General features: G+C 44.9%; 1 protein-coding gene and 1 non-coding gene across 2 annotated transcripts; one reads left to right on the top strand and one right to left on the bottom strand.

Annotated features, from left to right (window-relative positions):
- Positions 1-821: 821 nt before the first annotated feature.
- Positions 822-9,087, bottom strand: LOC105490306 (Sin3A associated protein 18). The gene is made up of 4 exons (XM_011755815.3): positions 8,921-9,087; positions 8,606-8,715; positions 1,499-1,621; positions 822-1,241 (listed from the first exon to the last, which is right to left on the bottom strand). Exons 1-4 carry the CDS (start codon positions 9,047-9,049, stop codon positions 1,085-1,087), a joined length of 519 nt encoding a protein of 172 aa, XP_011754117.1. The 5' UTR covers positions 9,050-9,087; the 3' UTR covers positions 822-1,084.
- A 562-nt stretch (positions 9,088-9,649) lies between these two features.
- Positions 9,650-9,721, top strand: LOC112428107 (small nucleolar RNA SNORD27). The gene has a single exon (XR_003020001.1). It is a non-coding gene; the product is annotated as a small nucleolar RNA SNORD27 (small nucleolar RNA).
- Positions 9,722-15,353: the final 5,632 nt, after the last annotated feature.

Here is a 15,353-nt window from a genome sequence, read left to right as displayed (position 1 = left end):
GTACAGTGTCATACTGTTCATAAACTTCAAAATGAGAATAGTGCCATGGAAGAGTTCCAGTTTTAACACCACTTTACAGCCGATAACCAGTATTTATTGTTTTCTCATTTGCCAGGCACTATTCTTAGCTCTTTTAAAATATTCAACCTTGACAATCCTATAGGCCATTATCTCTATTTTACAAAATGAAGATTCAAATAATTTATCCAAGGTTGCAGAGCCACTGCTGCAATCAGGATTTAAACGTTTTGCTGCACTGGTCTGCATCATTGCTTTACTGCCTCTCTAATCAGACGCACGCCAGTACCTAGCACACAAGAGGGTGCGTGAATACCTCCTACTCACTCAACCTGACCTTGTCCTTGGCTCTTCTCCCTCAGTCTTTAAGATTTTTCCTTCACCCCTCCCTCCATTTGCAGATCTCCAAGGTAAACCTTTCTACCTCTACTGAAACCCTTGTTTCCTCTGAACTGGTTCCAGCCTTTAAAATGCCCTATTCCCCACATTAAAAATATAAGTCCTCATTGTGGTGCCAGTTCTTCAACCTTTTATGTCATGGTACCCTGATCAAGGCAGCGCCATCTCTTCCAACACAGCTTCAACTTGCCTCAGCTTATACTATTCCAAACTGCCTCTGCTGCCACTTGAGCTCAACCTCACATGTCCTTTCCAACTGCTTACAGCAGTCTACACCACAAACTCATGTTTGATTTCATACAATCCCGTGGCTTTCTTGTTCTGCCCCTTTGGGGTTAACCATACCCTCCTCCACCACTTAGTATAAACCCTGTTCCCAGGTCTCCATTAACTTTCACACTCAGGCTGATTACACACATATATTTAACAGTACAGTTTTACACAGAATGCTAAGAGCACTTTTCTTCATATTTTACAGAAGGGCTTGAAACATACAGACTTTCTATTAGTGATCATACAATAGCACATCCGAATCTAATTCCTAAATAGATGATGCATTATAATTTTAGAATTTAAAGGCTTAATGGCAATAATCAGGGGAGGAAAAAGAGTAAGTTTATTTTACATAACTGACGGAAAAATAAATTCAAGAAATTGTAAATAGAATTTAATATGGTCTCATGCGCCCTGAAGGAGGTGGTGCCCGATTTGGAGGGGTAATTGCTATGTCCAAGTAATCTCCTATCTGGAACTTCTGCGACTGCAGAGTCATGGAATCATCAGTCCCCTTTCTGCCAGACATGGTGCTGCCAATCTCCTTAACTCTGCAAGAAGAAAAATCAACTGTTAATGGATCAAGACCAGTGAATCCCAGCATGTGCTACAAAGTGAATCCGGCACCGGATCTGCTCCATCTCTTTATAACACGGCTCCAAAACTTAAGGACTTTATTAAGCCAAACCAGATCTGAGTATAAACTCTATTCTCCCACTAATAAGACTCACTGAAGGAGTGATCTCTATCAGTTAAAACATACTAAAAACAAAGATATTACAGGACTTAAAAATGAGAAGTTACTTACCTATAGCCGGGTCTTTTAACATCAGTAAAAACAATTGCAAAATTGAAGTGAGTGCCCTTCTTTCTAGCTTCTGGGTAGACTTCTTTTACTAAGCTTGTCAGTTCTTTCAAGGTTGCATCCATCCTGGATTTTTTTAAAAACAGATATTTACATTTGTTTAATCAGCAATATTATTAAAAGGATACTGACAATGCGTTGTGACTTACGTTAGAAACTGCCAGGGTCTTATACTAGAGTTTACTTTTAAAGCAGCTACAAATACTATTTGCCTCCAAAAACTCCGTGTACCAGCCTTACTGCTGGAAATTTCAATTAATTAGACTCTTAGTGCTAAAAGGGACTTCAGAGATTCCATATGCCATCTTCTGTTGCTACACAACACCTTATGGCCCAGTGATTTACCTAAGGATAACTAGTCCAAATAAATCCAAATATGCAAAATACATGTATTCCATTAGTTCTAAGACATGTACTCTTCCACATTTTAGCATCTCTGAAATTGGAGTGTATCTTAGAATCAATGTACTAGGAAAGCATTTTCATACTGACATGTTTTGTTTTTGAGAGTCTCGTTCTGTCGCCCAGGCTGCAGTGCAGTGGCATGACCTTGGCTCACTGCAACTCTGCCTCCCAGGTTCAAGCAATTCTCCTGGCTCAGCCTCCTGAGTAGCTGGGATGACAGGTGCCCGCCACCACACCCAGGTAATTTTTGTATTTTTAGTAGAGACAGGGTTTCACCATGTTGGCCATGCTGGTCTTGAACTCCTGACTTCAAGTGATCCACCCACCTTGGACTCCCAAAGTGCTGGGATTGATTACAAGCGTGAGCCACTGTGCCCAGCCAGATGTGTTTCTTCTTTCTTAGATGGAATCTTAAGTTTTACAACAGATAAGAGTCCTAGAGCCAATGAAATATACAAAATTTTCGGCCGGGCGCGGTGGCTCACGCCTGTAATCCCAGCACTTTGGGAGGCCGAGGCGGGCGGATCACAAGGTCGGGAGATCGAGACCACGGTGAAACCCCGTCTCTACTAAAAATACAAAAAATTAGCCGGGCGCGGTTGTGGGCGCCTGTAGTCCCAGCTACTCGGGAGGCTGAGGCAGGAGAATGGCGTGAACCCGGGAGGCGGAGCTTGCAGTGAGCCGAGATCGCGCCACTGCACTCCAGCCTGGGCGACAGAGTGAGACTCCGTCTCAAAAAAAAAAAAAAAAAAAAAAAGAAATATACAAAATTTTCTTAGGATGAAGCACAGGCTCTTGTCACAATAAAGTTTCTTACCCTGCAAATATTGATTTGAATGCAACTTTCATACAGTCCCCTGAGCTAATAGGACACAATCTGAAAAAATATTTTAAAATATAAGCTTTTTTTTTTTTTTTTTTTTTTGAGACGGAGTCTTGCTCTGTCGCCCAGGCTGGAGTGCAGTGGCCGGATCTCAGCTCACTGCAAGCTCCGCCTCCCAGGTTTACGCCATTCTCCTGCCTCAGCCTCCCGAGTAGCCGGGACTACAGGCGTCCGCCACCTCGCCTGGCTAGTTTTTTGTATTTTTTAGTAGAGACGGGGTTTCACCGTGGTCTCGATCTCCTGACCTCGTGATCCGCCTGTCTCGGCCTCCCAAAGTGCTGGGATGACAGGCTTGAGCCACCGCGCCCGGCCAATATAAGCATCTTAGAAATAACCTAGTATACATTTTTTTGACAGGCGCGGTGGCTCATGCCTGTCATCCCAGCACTTTGGCAAGCCAAGGCGGGTGGATCACCTGAGGCCAGGAGCTCAAGTTTGAGACCAGCCTGGCCAACATGGTGAAAAAAGTACAAAAATTAGCCAGGCATGGTGGCACACATCTGTAGCCTATAATCCCAGCTACTCGAGAGGCTGAGGCAAGAGAATCGCCTGACCTGGGAGGCAAAGGCTGCAGTGAGCCAAGATTGTGCCACTGTACTCCAGCCTGGGCAACAGAGTGAGTCTGTCTCAAAAACAAAAACAAAAAAATCTGAGGTCACACTGGTTTATCTGTCTCAGAGGTGAGTTTTTTTTTTTTTTAACCTGATATTTTGATGTTATTCTGTATCAGTTACAGGTTGAGTATCCCTTACCCAAAATACAAGGGACTGGAAATGCTTTGAGTTTTTTCAGATTTTAGAATTTCTGCAGATACGTAAGGTATCTTGGGGTTGTGACCCCAGTTTAAATAAGAAACTCATTTATGTTTCAAACATACCTTATACACAGCCAGAATATAATTTTATACATCATTTAAAGTAATTTCGTGCATGAAAGGAAGTTTGGTGCACGCCTGTAATCCTAGCTACTCAGGAGGCTGAGGCAGGAGAATCGCTTGAACCTGGGAGGCAGAAGTTGCAGTGAGCCAAGATTGCGCCACTGCACTCCAGCCTGGGCGACAGAGCAAGACTCTCTCAAAAAAAAGAAGTTTCTGTCGGCCGGGCACGGTGGCTCAAGCCTGTAATCCCAGCACTTTGGGAGGCCGAGACGGGCGGATCACGAGGTCAGGAGTTCGAGACCATCCTGGCTAACACGGTGAAACCCCGTCTCTACTAAAAAATACAAAAAACTAGCCGGGCGAGGTGGCGGGCGCCTGTAGTCCCGGCTACTCGGGAGGCTGAGGCAGGAGAATGGCGTAAAAACCCGGGAGGCAGAGCTTGCAGTGAGCTGAGATCCGGCCACTGCACTCCAGCCTGGGCGACACAGCGAGACTCCGTCTCAAAAAAAAAAAAAAAAAAAAAAGGCCGGGCGCGGTGGCTCACACCTGTAATCCCAGCACTTTGGGAGGCCGAGGCGGGCGGATCACAAGGTCAGGAGATCGAGACCACGGTGAAACCCCGTCTCTACTAAAAATACAAAAAAAAAAAATTAGCCGGGCGCGGTTGTGGGCGCCTGTAGTCCCAGCTACTCGGGAGGCTGAGGCAGGAGAATGGCGTGAACCCGGGAGGCGGAGCTTGCAGTGAGCCGAGATCGCGCCACTGCACTCCAGCCTGGGCTGGGCGACAGAGCGAGACTCCGTCTCAAAAAAAAAAAAAAAAAAAGTTTGTGTCAAGAACTTATGTGTGCAATTTTCCACCGGTGTCATGTCAGCTCTCAAAGTTTCAGATTTTGCAGCATTTCAGATTTTGGACTTGCGATGCTCAATCTATATTCTCATACAGAGTACATACTTACGATGATATATACCAGAAAGAATTTTTTCCTTCTAAAAATATTTTCAATATTGTCTTGCTCTTAATGAGTTTGGGGGATTTATATCACACCTTTTATCAGTTCTGACAGTGTGAAACCTACACAAGCTTCCCACCTTCTAAGGACTAACTTTCCAGACCAACAATTGGAGTGCCAAGTGTTGCTTTTTCATCACTAGTCAGGAGCTTGAGGACAGGGTGGGGTTCAGTACTTGTGTCAGCTTGACGAAGCTACAGGCCCCAGATACTCAACCGAACACTAACGTAGGTATTGCTGTGAGATACTTTATTGATGTGATTAAAGTCAACAACCAATTGACCTTAAATTCAACGGTCTATCCTATATAATCTGGGTAGGCCTGATTCTATTAGTTGAAAGGCCCTAAGAGCAGCCTTTCCTTCCTGAGAACCTACCCTACAGATTTGACAATTAAGTGCCTAGACAGCCCCCACAATCACATAGGCCAATTCTTTGCAATAAAGCTCTTTTTTTTGGGGGGGGGGATGGAGTCTCGCTCTGTCGCCCAGGCTAGAGGCAGTGGCGCCGATCTCGGCTCACTGCAATTCAAGCAATTCTCCTGCCTCAGCCTCCCACATAGTTGGAATTACAGGCGCCTGCCACCACACTTGGCTAATTTTTGTATTTTTAGTAGAGACAGGGTTTTGCCATGTTGGCCAGGCTGGTCTCCAACTCCTGACCTCATGATCTGCCCACCTCTGCCTTCCAAAGTGCTGGGATTACAGGTCTGAGCCACCATGCCCAGCAGAAATAAATCTCTTAACACATCTCTCCCAATTCTGTTTTTCTGGCTGAGCCATGACTGACTTTGGGGGGCACAGCCTGCCTCCACTGGGCTCCTCTGGAATCCCACTCCTTTTTCCATAGCTTGTCTTGGGGCTGCCTACTTTAACCTCACAGTCTACTTCTATTGAGAATTTCCAACATATGTTAACTAATTTTCCCTCATTACTATTTCTGGGAGTGAGGGCAGGCCTTTGCATTACCCCCATTACCAATCATCCAGTCTCAGAATCTCTGGCCACCATTTTGAGATATAACTTAAGGTGGTTCCTTCTTTGTTTGGTTGCAATTTATGGACAGGTAGTTCAGGACAGGATTTTTTTTGTAATTTTTTTTTCTTGATTCAGAGGAGGAGGTCTGTGGAACAACCTCACCCTGCCATCTTAACCCTAAAAATCACTCTATTCATCTGCTTTCCCTGATAAAAAGACTACAGGGAGGAGCAGTACCTTCTTGACTTTATACCCTCAGGATCTAAGCACACACAGCACCCGGCAAATAGGAACTCTTATTTGTTGGAAGAAACACACTTCAATTTCTGAAAAGAGATTTTCATGAAGTCATTATTCAACAGTTCTTCCATATAAGCTAAATCAAACTTCCTGGAACACTTACCCTTGAGTGATGCTTAAATACAAGTATCATACTACTACATAAATTTAACAAGCACTTCCAAATAAGATAAGTAAGGTCCCGATATTCAAGGGATTAGCTCTAGTGTACAGGGCTTAAACAGTTTTAAATTATACACATTCTGGGGAATATAAAATAGTGCAACTGCTGTGAAAAAGTTTGATGGTTCCTCAAAACTTAAACAAAATTAACATATGACCCAGTAATCCACTCCTAGGTACATACCCAAAATAACTGAAAGCAGGGACACAAACACATTTGTATGCCAATGTTCACAGCAGCATTATTCACAATGGCAAAAAAGATGAAACAATCCAAGTGTCCATCAATAGATGAGTACATGTGATGCACACATACAATGAAATATTATTCAGTCTTGACAAGGCTGAATGGATGCTACAACATCAACCCCGAAAACACCATGAAATAAGCCAGTCACAAAATGACAAACACTGTAACGAGTTCACTGAAATGAAATATCCAGAATAGACAAATTCATATATAGACAGATAATACATTAGAAGCTACCAGGGGATGGGGCGGGGGAGGAATGGGAAATTATTTTTTAATAGGCACGGTGTGTCCTTAAAAGGTTACCAGCACACTGGGCATGGTGGTGTGTGCCTGTAGTCCCAGCTGGTTGAGCCAAGGAGCTCAAATCCAGCTTGGAAAACAGTGCAAGACTCCATCTCTTTAAAAATTAAAACAAGGCAGGATGGCGTACAGGCTTTCTGTTGGAGGGAGGGATAAAAACTTGTAGAAATAGTGGTTGCACAACAATTTGAATGCTATTAATGCCAACAAATTATACACTTAAAAACAGTTAATGACCATGCATGCTGGCTCACGCCTGTAATCCTACACCACTTTGGGAGGCCGAGGCGGGCGGATCGCTTGAAGTCAGGAGTTCCAGACCAGCCTGGCCAACATGGTGAAACCCTGTCTCTACTAGAAATACAAAAATTAGCCAGGTGTGGCCGTGGGCGCCTGTAATCCCAACTACTGGGGAGGCTGAGGCATGAGAATCCCTTGAACCCGGGAGGCAGAGGTTGCAGTGAGCCGAGATGGGCGCCACTGCACTCCAGCCTGGGCGACAGAGTGAGACTCAAGAAATAAGAAATGGTTAACATGGCAAATTTTGTTACATATGCACACACATATGTATTTTGAGACGGAATCTCGCTCTGTCGCCCAGGCTGGAGTACAGTGGCGCGACCTCAGCTCACTGCAACCTCCACTTCCCAGGTTCAAGTGATCCTCCTGCCTCAGTCTCCCAAGTAGCTGCGATTACAATTCTATGCCACCACACAAGGCTAATTTTTGCATTTTTAGTAGACACAGGGTTTCATTATGCCGACCAGACTGGTCTCAAACTCCTGACCTAAAGTGATCCGCCAGCCTCAGTTTCCCAAAGTGCTGGGATTGCAGGCATGAGCCACCGTGCATGGCTTGTTATATAACTTTTTATCACAATAAAAAATTTATTTTAAGCCAGGCGCGGTAGCTCACACACCTGTAATCCCAGCACTGTGGGAGGCCGAGGCAGGCAGACAACCTGAGTTCAGGAGTTCGAGACCAGCCTGGTCAATATGGTGAAACCTCATCTCTACTAAAAATACAAAAATTAGCCAGGCGTGGTGGTGGGCACCTGTAATCCCACCTACTGGGGAGGCTGAGGCAGGAGAATGGCGTGAACACGGGAGGCGGAGCCTGCAGTGAGCGGAGATGGCGCCACTGCACTCCAGCCTGGGCGAGAGCAAGACTCCGTCTGAAAAAATATATATATATACACACACACACATATATATAGCATATACATATATTTTTCAGTTACACACCTTTTACTTATATTAAAAACCCATTATGGTGTCAATCCAAGGAGTTATGTGCAGCGCTAAAGACAAGCCGGCAGTAGTTTGTAGGGAGATACACCCAAGAGATGAACACTCAGGAACCATCTTCACTAAACACACACCAAAAGCTCTTCCATTAACCCTTAGATAATAACTCGGGTTTTGGTAGTTTATTTTTCACTTTTGGTGCTTTGGTACCTAAGGCTTAATATTACGTGGAAATGCTCTTTGAGAATAACAAACACCACTCGACAGCATCACTCTCCCTTACCATGCTGTCCTAGTGCAATTTATTTGACCATGAGTCCCTTTAGGGCGGATACTACAACTTAATCATCTACCTATCACTTTTGTACCTAGCAGCCATAACAAGTGCTAGCAATCTTGGGTCTGTGCATTCTTAACCGCCCAAAAGTTGCAACATTAATCACAAAAGCGTTACAATAAAGGCAAATCTCCTTTCACCTAACAACAAAAACTTCTAACTTCCCGAAAGTTGAGCCTGAAGACCCCAAGTGGAGGAATGAAATTTAAATCAAGGAGAATAACTCTACACTGGCAAAGGCAATTAACTGTTGTTCCAGGTTCCCGGCCCGGGTCCGAGCCCGCCCCCGCCCTCCTCACCAAGTGTAGATCTGCAACTCGCTGGACGGTACATTTCCCCGGGAGAACTCGTCCATTCGGTGGTGGCGGCCGTTATTGGTGGTGAAGACCCGCAGCAACAGTGGGCATGTCTGAGGGCGAGAGAAAAACGGAACGGCAGAAGTTAAAGACACCAGCTGCGAGCCCGGACCTCACCTCTCTTCCCGAGGCGTTGCGGCCTCCGAGCCGCCCGGATACCAAAAACACCGTCTCCTCCCGCACACAGGCCGCGCCTCTGCACCCTGCCGGGCCCACCCCCAATCTCTTCCCGGACCCCAAAGCGGAGGGGACCTTCACCTTCTCGCGGTCGATTGGCTTCTCTGGCTCCTTCTTAATTTCCTCCTGGGTAACGCGCGACTCCACCGCCATCTTCCTCCTACGGCCCGCGAGACGCTCGCCCTGACCTCCGACCCCCGCAGCGAGCATGAGCACGAAGTCTCTCGCGAGGAGAAGCTCGACACTTTATAGTCGGGCAGTGGCTGGGCGGGGCGTCTCCTGACGCAGGCGCACTTCCGTTCGTGGCGTGCGAGCCGGGCGCGCCTGCGTGTTGCGACTTCGGGAAAAGGTGGGTGCTGGCCTCAGTGGGGAGGAGCAGTTTAGCCTCCGTCGCCTGGCAGTTGGTTGCCGGGGTGTTTTTTTTTCCCCTTAAATATTCACAGGCGAAATAAGCTTAAGGTGGCGTTTTCACGCGTAATGACGAAAACCTTATTGGACACAAAACGTTCCTTTATTAGCAAAATATAGATCTTTCTGATAAAAGAACAGGTCCGCCATACCCGCCCCTGAGGTAAGCCGGAAGAGGCGTCGCCAGCGTACGTGGTCATGGAGCGATCCTTCCAGCCACATACACGGCGGCTTAGAGACCGGAATGCGAGCAGGAAACCCGGAACTTGTAGGAAATAACGTTCTAGAATATCTTCAGGACTTATGGGTGGGAATATATGATAGAAAAAACTAACGAGAAGCAATTGATTTGACTGGGTTAGGACAAAAATAATCTGACCTTCAAAACTCCGTGATGAACTAACTCCATGATGAACCCAAAATGCCAAGTATATGACTGAACTTAAAAGTGATATCATCTTACGACTGAAAAGTGGGAAAAAAAAATACATCATAAGAGAGAAAAAAGCCACAGAGTGGGAGAAATTTGTTACACATATGATTGACAAAGGCAATTATCCAGAATATATAGGATCTAAACAGACAACCCAATCGAAAAATGGATAAAATTACTGAACAGGTGCTTTGGAAATGACAAAATCCAGAGAGGCAACAAACATGTAAGGTGAGCAAGCGCATTACAAATCAGGGAAATGCATTAAAACCATGATTAGTTTCAATTGATTGGTTTTTAAGCCACACCCACTAGATTGGCAAAAATTAGGAACTCTGGCCAGGCGTGGTGGTGGCTCACGCCTGTAATCCCAGCATTTTGGAAGGATGAGGCAGGCGGATCACCTGACCCCCTGACTCCCGACTTGAGGTCAGGAGTTTGAAACAAGCCTGGCCAACATGATGAGGCTCCGGCTCCACTAAAAATACAAAAAAAAATAAAAAATAAAAACGGCCGGGCGCGGTGGCTCATGGCTGTAATCCCAGCACTTTGGGAGGCCGAGGCGGGCGGATCACGAGGTCAGGAGATCCAGACCATCCTGGCTAACACGGTGAAACCCTGTCTCTACTAAAAATACAAAAAAAAAAAAATTAGCCAGGCATGGTGGCGGGGGCCTGTAGTCCCACCTACTCCAGAGGCTGAGGCAGGAGAATGGTGTGAACCTGGGAGGCGGGAGGCGGAGGTTGCAGTGGGCCAAGATCGCGCAGCTGCACTCCAGCCTGGGCTACAGAGCGAGACTCCGTCTCAATAAATAAATAAATAAATAAATAAATAAGCCAAGAGTGGTGACGAGCGCCTGTGATCCCAGCTACTGGGAAGGCGGAGGCAGGAGAATTGCTTGAACTGGGAAGGCGGAAGTTACAGGTTACAGTGAGTGGAGATTGTGCCACTGCAGTCCAGCAACCTGGCCACAGAGTAAGACTCCATCTCAAAAAAAAAAAAAAAAAAAAATACGGCTGGGCACACTGGCTCACCCCAGTAATCCTAGCACTTTGGGAGGCCAAGACAGGTGGATCACTTGAAGTCAGGAGTTCGAGACCAGCCTAACCAACATGGTGAAGCCCTGTCTCTACTAAAAAATACTAACCATTCGTGTCGCAAGCCTGTAATCCCAGCTACTTGGGAGGCTGAGGCAGGAGAATTGCTTGAACCCGGAGGCGGAGGCTGCAGTGAGCCAAGATCACGCCATTGTACTCCAGTCTGGGCAACAATAGCAAAACTCCATCTTAAACAAAAAATCTAGGAACTCTGACAGTAGCAAGTGTTTGTAGGCTACTGGGAATTCTGATATACTGCTGGTAAGAATGTAAACTAGAACACCTAGCTTTGGAAAGTAGTACCTACCCTAGAGAAAATCTTGCTCAAGTGTATCCAGAGACATTACAAGAATGTTCTTAGCTATAACAAAAAGCTGGAAACAGCCCAAGTGTCCATCAACAGTAGGACACTTCAGTGAATTGTGTTGTACTAGACAGCAATAACACTAACAATCAACAATGGGATACTATAAAGCAACACAAATTTACAAACTACAGTCATATGAAACAATGTGAATCTCACAAACATGATGGTAAGTATAAGAAACAAAAGACAAAAACTTATTTACTGTGTGAATTCATTTTCTAAACATTCAAAAGCAGGCAATACTAAAATATATTGTTCAGGAGAATTCCCAGGTGACAAAATTATAAAGAAAATGGAGAAGTAATTATAATTAACAAAAAGTCTGAGTAGTAATGACCTCTGAGTATAGAAGGGAATTGTAATAAGGCAGGGGGAAATGGAATGCTTCTAGAGTGTTGACACGTTCAATTTTTTTTTTTTTAACCTGGCTGGTGGTTACATAGCTGTTTGAATTACAATACTTTTTTTTTTTTTTTTTTTTTTTTGAGACAGTCGCACTCTGTCGCCAGGCTGGAGTGCAGTGCAGTGGCACAATCTCGGCTCACTGCAACCTCTATCTCCTGGGTTCAAGCAATTCTCTGCCTCAGCCTCCCCAGTAGCTGGGATTACAGGCGCCCACCACCATGCCCAGCTAATTTTTTTGTATTTTTAGTAGAGATGGGGTTTCACTCTCTTGGCCAGGCTGGTATTGAACTCCTGACCTCGTGATCCACCTGCCTCAGCCTCCCAAAGTGCTGGGATTACAGGCATGAGCCACCACGCCCGGCCTGAATTAAAATTACTCTTTAAAAGAGTACAATTATGTTATTATTATTGAAATGGTCTTGCTCTGTCACCCAGGTTGGAGTCCAGTGATGCAATCATGACTCACTGCAGCCTTGACTTCCCGGCTCCAGCGATCCTCCCACCTCAGCCTCCTGGGTAGCTGGGACCGTGTAGCTGGGAACACAGGCGCAAGCCACCATGCCGGGCTAATTTTTGTAATTTTTGCAGAGATAGAGTTTCGCCATTTTGGGCAGGCTGGTCTCAAACTCCTGACCTCAAGCTATCCACCCTCTTCAGCCTCCCAAAGTGCTGGGATTACAGGGAAGAGCCACCGTGCCCAACCCCATTTATTTTTTATGCACCCTTCTGTACTAATGCTATACCTTGCTATTTTAAAAATACATAATTCAACAGAAAAAATGACAAAAGACATGGATGGGCCAGGAGCAGTGGCTCATGCCTGTAATCTCAGCACTTTGGGAGGCCGAGGTGGGTGGATGGCTTGAGGTCAAGAGTTTGAGACCAGCCTGGCCAGCATGGCAAAACCCTCTCTACTAAAAATACAAAAACTGGCTAGGTGTGTTGGCAGGCGCCTGTAATCCCAGCTACTCTGGAGGCTGAGGCAGGAGAATCGCTTGAACCCGGGAAGCGGAGGTTGCAGTGAGCCAAGATCTTGCCACTGCACTCCAGCCTTTGCAACAGAGCTATACACCATCTCAAAACAAAACAAACAAAAAAAGGGCATTTCATAGAAGATTAAATAAAGGTAAACATATGAAGATACCCGACTTCAAGAATAGTCATAGAAATGCAAAGTTAAACACAGATAACATTTTACTCTATTAGATTAACCAAAATGTGAAAGTCTGACAACTTAAGTGCTCGCAAGGATATGGAGAAAAGGGAAATCTTATAGATTGCTCTCTTTCACTTTAGAAAACTGATTGGCATCACCTAGAAAGATTCAGTATGTGTACAGCTTAAGACTCAGCTATTCTGGCCGGGCGCGGTGGCTCACGCCTGTAATCCCAGCACTTTGAGAGGCCGAAGTGGGCAGGTCACCTGAGGTTGGGAGTTCAAGACCAGCCTGACCAACATGGAGAAACCCCATCTCTACTAAAAATACAAAATTAGCCAGGGGTGGTGGTACATGCCTGTAATCCCAGCTACTTGGGAGGCTGAGGCAGGAGAATTGATTGAATCTGGGAGGTGGAGGTTGCAGTGAACCCAGATTGCGCTATTGCACTCCAGCCTGGGCAACAAGAGTGAAACTCCGTCTCAAGACAAAAAAAAAAAAAAAAAAAAAGACTCAGCTGTTCTATGCCTTAATGTGTAACTCATAAAAACTGTTGGCAATGAGCACAAGGCAACAGTTTGAATAATATTATAACGTGTTTATTCATAATAACTAGAAACAATTCAACTGTCTACCTAGAGTATAGTCATAAAATGGAATACTATAAAGACTTGAAAGTAAATGAATGGAATTTTTTTTAATTTTTAAATTTTTTATTATTATTTTTTTGAGACGGAGTCTCACTCTGTCGCCAGGCTGGAGCACAGTGGCGCTATCTCAGGTCATTGCAATATCCGCCTTCCAGGTTCAAGCAATTCTCCTGCCTCAGACTCCAGAGTACCTGGGACTACAGCGCGCACCACCACGCCCAGCTAATTTTTGTATTTTTAGTAGAGACGGGGTTTCACCATGTTGGCCAGGATAGTCTCGATCTCCTGACCTCGTGATCCGCTCACCTCAGCCTCCCAGTGCTGGGATTAAGGGCATGAGCCACTGCGCCCGGCCTTCTTTTTTCTAAAAGTACAAGCAGCAAGTCACAGAATACATACCATAGGATTCAACTGATGCAATTTATTCAATTTCGGGGAAAAATAGGAACCCCTCACCTAAAAATACTGTTTAGGGAAACAAACATGACTAGTAAAACTACAAAGAGAAGCAGGAGGAAACAAACACTAAATTCAGTTTAATGTTTTCTCTGAGGGTAAGCTTGGGTGATGCAATTTATGAAGGGCATCCAGGGCTTCTAAGATACTGATAATATACTCTTTCTCACTAGGAGGGGTGTGGTTTTTTAAATTTACATTGTAGCTGTACATCTTAGAAACTCTTTTGTATGTGTGATTTAGATTACTCTTTTAAAATATTGTTAGTTAGGTGCTTATTTACTTTTGAGACAGGGTCTGGCTCTGCTGCCCAGGCTGGAATGCATTGGCATAATCTCAGTCTCAGCTCACTGCAGCCTCCCCTTTCTGGACTCAAGCAATCCTCCCACCTCAGCCTCCCATGTGACTGGGACCACAGACCACACCACCCGCCTGGCTAATTTTTTCTAGAAATGGGGTTTTGCCGTGTTGCCCGACTTGTCTCAAATTCCTGAGCTTGGCAGGGTGCAGTGGCTCACGCTTGTAATCCCAGCACTTTCAGAGGCCGAGGCGGGCGGATCACCAGGTCAGAAAATCGAGACCATCCTGACTAACACAGTGAAACCCCATCTCTACTAAAAATACAAAAAATTAGCTGGGCGTGGTGGCGGGCGCTTGTAGTACCAGCTACTTGGGAGGCTGAGGCAGGAGAATGGCTTGAACCGGGGAGGCAGAACTTGCAGTGAGCCGACATGGTGCCACTGCACTCCAGCCTGGGAGCGTGAGTAACCGCATTCAGCCATAAAAAAGTTATTTTTTCATTGTGCCTAGAGTAGGCATGCATGCAGAATTGCATGCAGGCGATGTTTGTTTTTTCAAAAAGATATTTAAATTTTCTCCCCAGTTCTATGATTCTAGTATATCCTTTCAAAAAATTTATTTTTCTGAATAAAGAAGAATTCTAGGATGATTCCACTATTGTATTTTTTTCAAAACCTCCATAATATAATGCAGACACATGAGGGCACTCTAATCAATCCATTAAAGGGAAAACACTGAAACTATGAAAATGAAGAACTTCACAACCTTTTATTGGTGATACTGGGGAGGGTTCATTTCTTAGATATTAGCTCCCATTTTGGGACCTTTCCAAACAACCAGCTGTCATCAAAATGAAACTTTCCGACACCTTGAGACAGTAGAAGGGCAGCTATATTTTAGAATACTTGGAATACTTTTTCAGCAGCCCTCATTCTACCTCCATGGCCTTGTAAGACCAGCTCTGAATTGGTCTGAAATTGTAATATTTAAGGCTATGCATCTTTCCTTTCTTTCTTTTTAGAATTTACATGGACAAGTATTACACTTCTAAGTAATATACCCACGGGAATTGAAAGCAGGGACTCAGATATTTGTACACCAGTGTTCATAGCAGCATTATTCACAGTAGCCAAAAGGTAGAAACAATCTGAATGTCCATCAACTGACGGAAAGATATACATACAATGGAATATTCAGCTTTCGAAAGGAATAAAATTCTGACCCGTTACAACATGGATGAAC

The sequence above is a fragment of the Macaca nemestrina genome, chromosome 16, assembly GCF_043159975.1.
Source record: "Macaca nemestrina isolate mMacNem1 chromosome 16, mMacNem.hap1, whole genome shotgun sequence".
Classification (NCBI taxonomy): domain Eukaryota; kingdom Metazoa; phylum Chordata; class Mammalia; order Primates; family Cercopithecidae; genus Macaca; species Macaca nemestrina.
This window is presented reverse-complemented; position numbering and strand designations above follow the sequence as displayed.

Bases quoted from the DNA above. Each gene is read 5' to 3' on its own strand.
- LOC105490306 (XM_011755815.3), bottom strand. From the start codon at position 9,049: ATGCTCGCTGCGGGGGTCGGAGGTCAGGGCGAGCGTCTCGCGGGCCGT. The intron at 8,716-8,920 runs GTGAAGGTCCCC...TCTCGCCCTCAG, and splicing joins AGCCAATCGACCGCGAGAAG to ACATGCCCACTGTTGCTGCG. The intron at 1,622-8,605 runs GTGAGGAGGGCG...AAAAAAATCCAG, and splicing joins GAGTTGCAGATCTACACTTG to GATGGATGCAACCTTGAAAG.